Raw genomic sequence first — 8,614 nt, 5'->3', positions numbered from 1 at the left:
CCCGCCAATTAAGGATCTCTATTTCACCCTTGAGGATTCTAGTGCAATCTTTATTTCTTAATGGAGCTAGTCATTGTGAGATGGAACATACAGTGCTCTTGCAGTGCTGAAAGTCAGAATTTTTTTTGTTGCATTTTATCAGACTTGCTTATCCGCCACTCATTTTCAATTCTTCTTGTGGATCTTTGAACATCATCTTTCAGTTATCTATGCTTTTGTCTTTTAGTTTCCGAGGTGAGATTGTTCAGTTGATCAATCAGAGCCTTTCCTTTTACATCTGTTGGCTTTGTGTCTTCCTCGTCATTTTCATCAAACCAGTCCTCTTGTTTGTGATCTTTCATTCCAATTGTTTCTGAGCTGCTGTCCCACACTCTTGTTTTGAGTCTCTCTGTGTCCTCTAATATCTGGGGATATTCATCTGGTAGATTATTGCTAAGGCCATTCTGATATAATTGTTTTGCAGAGAAGTCATACAGACATTCGGTCGTAAATCTGGTTCTCTCCATCATTCATCTCTTCCTGACAGTCTTTTCAAGACTTATTTTTGTCACTGAGTAAACAAGACGATGGTTAGTCCAGCAGTCTGTGAAAGGGGCAGCTCTTGTGATCATCACATCTTTACGGGGTCTTACAATGATATAATCTTGTAGTCCCAGTGCTTGGACTCTGGATGTTTCCAGATAGTCTTATATTTGTTCCTTTGCCTAAAGATAGTATTTGTGATGCATGTGTTTAATTCTCAACACTTGGATAGGAGAACGGTTGCATTTGTATTGATCTTACCTACTCCATGTCTACCGATTGTATTTCACCATAAATGAGAGTCTGTTAACTCTGGTGTTTAAGTCACCAAGGAGTAACACTTTGACGTGGCTAGGGACTAATGTAAGTATTCTATCAAGGTCAGCATAGAAAGACTTACAATATCTTCAGCACCAAGAGTCGGAGCATAAGCACTAATCATTGTGGCAGATGGTATTAAGATTCCCCTAATGAAGCCAGTGATAAATGTTGGACATAAACAAAACACTTTTTCAAAATGACTAAGTAAGATCATCATCATAATCTCCTATTGACACTAGGGGCTTCGGTAAGATTTCACCAGTCGTCTCTATCTTGAGCTTTTAATTCAATCCTTCTCCATTCATCATTTCCTATTTTGCACTTCATAGTCCTCAGCCATGGAGTTCTGGGTCTTCCAACTCTTCTAGTGCCTTGTGGAGCCCAGCTGAACATTTGGTGAACTAATCTCTCTTGGAGTGCAAAGAGCATGCCCAAACAATCTCCATCTACCCCTCATCATTATCTCATCCGCATATGGCACTTGAATAATCTCTTATCGTTTTGTTTCTAATCAAGTCCTGCCATTCAACTCTCAATATCCTTCTGAGGGCTTTGTTCTCAAATCTACTAAATCTATTGGAGATTGTTTCATTGTCATAATGTGACTCATGTCAATATTGTAACTCCAATCTCACTAAACTGATATATAGTCTGGTTTTTATATGTAATTTCAGGCGATTTGATTTCCAAATTTTACTTAACGTAGCCATTGTCCGATTTGCTTTTTTTTTTTTTTTCTTAATATCACTAAACTAATTCTAAGGACCCTGTATTGCAGATCATAGTTCCTAAATACTTAAATGATTCTACCTCATCAATCCTTTCTCCTTCCAATGATATTCCATCTTCTATTGCATTCTCAATTCTCATCATCTATGTCTTTCTTCTATTCATCTTCAGCCCTACCACATGTGATATTTTATGCATTCTGGTAAGCAATCATTGCAAATCTTGTGGTGTTCTGCTAACAAGGACAGCATCATCTGCATACTCTAGGGCTGTTAAATTCATATCACCAATCCAGTCCAATCGTTCTCCACCATCTCAGACTGTTCTATGCATTATAAAATCCATGAGGGGGATAAACAACATAGATTGTTTTACAATCTAAGTAATGTATTAATATTAATTCTTATGATTCTGTAACATTACGTAATGAATATTGAAAAATTAACAAAGCCTCTGTATAGCTAGAATGATATCAGTGGGAAATAAAACATTTTTATACAATTTAAAATATTAAAAAATAATTCACCAATTTGTTACTAAGCAATGAAGTAAATGAAAAGATGTAGAAATATTTGGTATGCAGTATCTATAAAATCATCTTCATTGTATCGTTTCTGGTGTAAATTTGATATTGTTACAAAGCTCCTCATTCCCTTCCCATACACACATATCTGCATGTGGTAAATTGTATGCTAAGCATTTGAATGGGGGATTACAGACTAAGGATATTAGGAGCACAAAACAGACACTTGGCAGTGTGTGTCCATTAATTATGTCCCATTCATGACCAATGGGGGAAGGGAGTGTTTGTTTTGCCTCAATAACCTTAATCCACATCACGACCTGATAATTTACTTAAGTAAAGGTACTACAGCACTTAGTGTGCAGTAGCCTCTCCCTTGGTATTTGTTTCTTTGAAAACATATATCATTGAAGTTCTGCTAGTTTATCTATACTTGACCATTGTTTGTAGATTCGACAAAAAAAAAATTCAAGTTCCTTTTGAACTCCATCAGAGATTTCTTCACTTGTTCCAAGTGTCACCAATTCTTCCAAGGGTTATTTACCTGCCATATTAAATGCCCTCCTGTAAGAGTGTGGCCTTACTGACCAAGGCACCAGGTGTGTCACAGCCTGAAAGACTGTGAATTGCAGGTAATGTAGATGCTTTCAAAGTGCTCAATGATTATAATATCAGCAATGGAAATTTCAGCCCAAAATTTGGATTAAGAATGACTGAGATGTTAGTTTTGGTCATCGTCTTACTGCAAGTACCAGAACATCAGTGTCTGGAGTGAAGATAGCTTGTTAACACCTCTTTCTGTAGCATTTACTTCATGAAGAATAATTTTTGTATCAGCTTTTTGTGTACTTTTAAGAACTAGGTCACCATGGACAGAAGTTACTTCTTTACACCATGCTACTACAAGGTTTACATGTTTCTCTTCTGCATGGTGGATGACTTTTTGAGAAATATAGGCTAATAATTCATCTTTGGTATGAGAGATTAGTTCACCAAACATTTAACTGGGCTCCACAAGGCACCAGAGGAGTTGGAAGATCCAAGCCTACATGGCTGAGGACAATGAAACGAGAAATAGGAGATGGGGAATGGAGAAGTATTGAGTTAAAAGCGCAAGATAGACACAACTGGCAAAATCTAATTGAGGCCCTTTGCGTCAATAGGCGTAGGAGGTGATGATGATGAGAGTGAGATAGCAATTTTTTTCAGTCCCATTTGTGATGACGATGCTGTTCATAATTTTAAGTTGCACTGGTGCTATACCATGAAGTCTTTTCTCGTTCAATGTTTTTTGTGGATTTTCCATCACAGCCTAGTGGCAGCAAAAACTGCCACTATATTCTGAAGTGTTCAGAATCGTCTGTATGTCTTACAGCCTTATCTTACATTGTGAGCATATTGGAACAAGTTCATTCTTGCTGCTGACCGGGACACATTACCCTCCAACTCACCTAATGCTGTCAGTTGAGCTTAGAGTGTGAATAAGTTAAGATGGGATAAAAGAGTACTACATTTAGTTGTAAAGAAAGGTATTTTCTATATGAAATTTACAATTATTTCAAAACATTATTGCTGTGTTTTCGTGATCTAGAGGTTTCTTTTTTGTGTGTTATCTATAAAATATCTCTGCAATTTTTTTCAAGACCATCACTGAGAAAAGCATTTTTAATGGCAGCTCTTGCTGCCGCTAGGCTATAACGCAATCATTTTTTTCCGTTTTCTTATATAGAGTTCATTTATTTTTCAAATAGCGGTCAAAATCTTATTAGAGTATATTCAGTTCGTAGATTCATGACAGAGATAAGAAATTAACGTTGAATGAACTCAATTCCTTGTTTGCTACACGGCTCCACAGGAGTTTTATAAGAAAAAGTGATGCAAATTTTCATGCTTACGGATGTTTTAGCTTACAAACGTAACATTAGTGTTACAACAAAAATGGTAGTACATGTATGTGAATGTCGATATATAGGTCTATATGCAGGTAAACACACACACACACACACACATATATATATATATATATATATATATATATATATATATATATACTGTATATATATATATATATATATATATATATATATATATATGTATACTGTATATATGAATATATATATATATATATATATATATATATATATATATATATATATATGTATATATATATATATATATATATATATATATATATATATATATATATATATATATATATATATATATATACATACATATACATCTTCTCTGCAGACTTACTTTGAATGAAATCTACGACCTTCTGGTTGAACATGACAATTAAGAAGTAGATGTTTCTGTAAATACCCCCCTTGACGATCCGGATGCACACACTGACCAAGACTCGGATGCTTCAGATGATGAAGTTACATGCAATCATGATCATTTGTCCAGAAGGATTCTCGCCACAGATGTTGCAATTGACAAATTGAAAGAAAAAGTAAAATCCATGTCGTCTGCATAATAATTTCTGGACTGAACAATGGATTGAAGAACTTTATCATCCGAGCACAACATATGCAGAACAAAAGTCACTCTCTAAAGACCACATCACACCACAAAATTTGAAGATTTTTCTTTCTATTCTTATACTTTCTGGCTACAACAAACTTCCTTACTGAAGAATGTACTGGTCTGAAACTCCTGATGTATTCAATAACTGGGTTTCTGAAAGCATTAGGAGAGATACATTTGATAAAATTCTTAGAAGCCTTAATTTTGCTGACAACATGAAAATGACCGACGACCGATTTTACAAGATAAAAGTCATGTTTCTTTTCATACTAAAACCTCAGATTATGGTTTTGATGACTTATCACATAAATAATGTTTGTCAATTTATTTCTCCTCTTTTATGATATACTGAAGAACAAATATATTGACCAAGAAAACTTTATGTTTACTATGGCATTCTAAATTTTCAGGCGAGTCCACTTTTCCAGCACCTCAATAATGTCATTAATCTTCGGCTTCAGCAATAATTCCATAACATAGATGAAAATTATGATCCCTTCTTATGGAAAACACCGGGCTAAGCAGTTAATAAGAGGAAAAGCAGTAAGATCTGATTTCAAAGTTTGGGCTGCATGTACTTCAGACGGATCTCTTCTCTATTGTGAGCCCTATTGCGGGTCTGACACTAAAATCCCTGATATAAGACTGGGCTAAGGTCCAAATGGCGTAGTAGAGATGTCTAATAAGATCAATTTACAGGCTGGCCATCATGCAGTGTTTGAGAATCTCTTTACCTCATAACCATTGCTGGAAATTTAGCAAATTGAGGAATAGTAGATACTGGCACACTAAGAGAGGATCGTCTTCATGGTGCCCCACTAATGGAAAAGAAGGAAAAGGAGAAGAAAAAATATCGTGGGTACATGGAAGAGGCACTCACTGGTAGCACATCAGTAGTAAAATGGAAGGACAATAAGATAGTTGCTGTGGCTTCAAACAAAGTAAGAATGCTTCCAGTACAAAGTAAACAGGGCGATGGAGCAAACTTGAGAAAAAGCATACTGAGGTTGATATGCCCAATTCCATTCAGGTATATAATAAACAGATGGGTGGTGTTGATATATTTGATCAACAATTATCGGCCTATAGAATTCGAATTCGTTCAAGAAAATGGTGGTGGCCAATATTTGCTTGGATCATCAATGCTCAAGTTGTCAATTCATGGATGCTTTACCTTAAACTGGGAAATATAATCCCTTTGCTAGACTTCATCTGGCATTTTCTAATTGTTATAATGAAGCAATATGGTACTCCTCGTACATCTCCTGGCCCTAAGAGACTGTCTGCTGCAATTGCAAAGGATTCTGTGTGGTATAATGGTGAGCAGCACTGGACTAAGAAAGGAGACCAGCGTCAACCAAGATGCCGCGAATGTTCTCGACGCACAAAATACATTTAAATATGTGTTCTGCACCTCTTCACCCAGAATGCATGTTGCCCTATCATAAAATACCTCAGTAGTGTATAATGCACAACAGACTGAAATAATTTGAATCTATATAGGGATAACCTTTGTACAAGAAAAATAGAACAGTGTGGATATGCAACTTATGCAATATGTTCAAGTATTTTTTATTTATTTTATATTATGAATCAATAAGAATTTGGAGTTTTTATGGTAACGGGTAAGATTAGTGATGATAATTACTAGAGATAATGAAGTTATGTTTGAAATACTTAGGTTTAATGTAAAATTATAGTGTATGTCATAAACAAAGATTTTGTGCATTCAAAGTGGCTAGTGGCAGTAAGATATGCTATATGATTGAATTTTTTATGTACTATAATTCAGATAGAATTTGCAGTTCTTTTCATAAAAGGCATGATTGATAATGATAATTACTAAATATAATAAAGGGATGCTTAAAATACTTATGTTTGTTAAAAAAAACTATAAGTTATGTCTAGAATGAAAAGATTTTGTTCATTCAAGCGCCTAGTGGCAGCAAAAGCTGCCATCAAATAAATCATACTTAAGAAAGGAATTTTTTTATGGTGATGATTTTATGTTGATAGTATACCAAAAATAAAGTATTTTCTGCAAATATGATGTTTTTAAAACCAATAGATAATTTTCGTCCTTAACCCTTTGCGCTCGAAGTCCGGCTCCCAGCCGGCTTTTCCGAATGGTAGGTTCCGACCGAAGCCCGGCTCCCAGCCGGCACGTTTTATAATTGCTTTAGTAGGCCAACTAATGATGTTTCCTTCTTGTAAGAATTCCAGAATAACACTTGGTTTTATATCTTTCAAGAAATGTTATTTTTGTGAACAAAAAACGTGTTTTATGTGTCAATTTTCTTCTTAGAAAAACTGGCTAAATGAAGAGCAGATATCACGATGTTATTCGGCGCAAAAACGTGGGGAAATAGCCAAATTTGCTATTTGTTTCGCGTTATTCAGGGTTGTCAATCCTCTCGGTCGCTATAAGCCGCTAATCCCATACCATACCCCTATAAACCCAGGTACCCAAACACTCAGACGATCATACACAGAGCAGACTTCTTGTTTCGCCGAGTTGTAATTGATTAGTAACGAGCTCATTGCTGAGTTAATCATGTCTCTCCGACACCGGAAGTTTCTTGAAAACGAAGAGGAAATCTTTGAATACTTTTTAGGACTGACTTCTGAATCGGAAGATGATTCAAGTGAAAACGATGAACCGTCTGCCGCTCCTTCCACATCTGATGAAAACAATTCATTTATCATCGTGAATGAAGACCTAGAAGCGGAATCTCCTGACGAAGACGAGGACGAATACACTGACGATATGGTAATGCCCCCTGAAGAAGACGAAGACACAAATGACGAAAATTGGGCCGATGAAAATAACTGGGAAGAGTTTGATGAAGAGAGGCATGAATTACCCAGATTTACTTTCAAAGGAAGAGCAAAATTCAACTGTCCTGATCAAACTATCAACACTCCTTTACAATTTTTTATGCTCTTTTTTACACGGGAACTTTTCCAAACAATTGCAGTTGAAACGAATCGCTACACAGAGGAACTGATAAGTAGGAAAAGGCCTCTGCAACAATATTCTATATAGGCAAAACTGGCAAAAAATAAGCGTGGAGGAAATGATGGCCTTTCATGGAACAATAATTAATATGGCTTTACACAGAAATAAGAGATCAAGGGACTTCTTTTCCAAGCAATGGGTGGACGAAAGTTCGTTCTTTCGGCAAATCTTTAGGAGAGATAGGTGGTTCCAGATATTCTGGGGTCTTCATGTGTCTCCTCCAGCACCCCCTGGCAGCGGCTTCATGGCATCTCGGAGGTCAAAGGTAAAACAAGTTCATGACTATTTATCTGAACAGTTTTTACATTATTATCATCCTGGATGTCATCTAAGCGTCGACGAGTCCACAGTGCCATTCAAGGTCAGGACAGCATTCAAGATGTACGACAGCAAAAAACCAACAAAATGGGGCATCAGAATATATGATATTGCCGATGCGTTGACGGGATATATTCTAGGTTTGATTCCGTATTGCGGCAAAGCCACTATCGAGTGCCTTGGTTATGCTGGTCATCTCTTCACCACTCTCATTGTATTGACACTAGTGGACATCGTTACGCGTGCCACAGGAGAAACTGGATACCATGTTTATACGGATCGTTTTTATACAAACCTATCTCTAGCTACGGAACTTCTGAAGAAAAAAATTCACATCACTGGAACGATAAATACGAATAGGAAAGGCCTTCCCCCTCAAGTGAAGAAAAGAAAAAGATCATCGGTAGGAACAGTAAGGTCGTATGTGAAAAATAAGCGATGCCATATTCTGTCTTGGAAAGATAAGAGGGACGTCATTATGTGCTCTACATACCATACCGCAAGAACCACCCAACATCGCCGTGTTATGAAAGGGAATTTAGGACAAGTCATTGAAAAACCAGTGATGGTCTCCGAATATACTTCTAATATGGGAGGAGTGGATCGTGCAGATCATTACATCTCATCATACTGCTTCCTACAAAAATCAT

At 36.4% G+C, this 8,614-nt stretch overlaps 2 protein-coding genes across 2 annotated transcripts in view; both read left to right on the top strand.

Moving 5' to 3' along the window:
* Nucleotides 1-5,448: 5,448 nt before the first annotated feature.
* LOC137620839 (piggyBac transposable element-derived protein 3-like) lies at nt 5,449-6,026 on the top strand. Its single transcript, XM_068351290.1, has 2 exons — nt 5,449-5,568; nt 5,658-6,026. The coding sequence occupies exons 1-2, from the start codon at nt 5,449-5,451 to the stop codon at nt 6,024-6,026; spliced, it is 489 nt and encodes a 162-aa protein (XP_068207391.1).
* Nucleotides 6,027-7,734: 1,708 nt separating this feature from the next.
* LOC137620828 (piggyBac transposable element-derived protein 4-like) overlaps nt 7,735-8,614 on the top strand; it is a 1,287-nt gene continuing 407 nt past the window's right edge. The window contains exon 1 of the mRNA XM_068351279.1: nt 7,735-8,614. This exon is cut by the window's right edge and continues 407 nt beyond it. Within this exon, the coding sequence (XP_068207380.1) occupies nt 7,735-8,614 (880 nt within the window).

Source organism: Palaemon carinicauda, chromosome 2 (genome assembly GCF_036898095.1).
Source record: "Palaemon carinicauda isolate YSFRI2023 chromosome 2, ASM3689809v2, whole genome shotgun sequence".
Lineage (NCBI taxonomy): Eukaryota > Metazoa > Arthropoda > Malacostraca > Decapoda > Palaemonidae > Palaemon > Palaemon carinicauda.
This window is presented reverse-complemented; position numbering and strand designations above follow the sequence as displayed.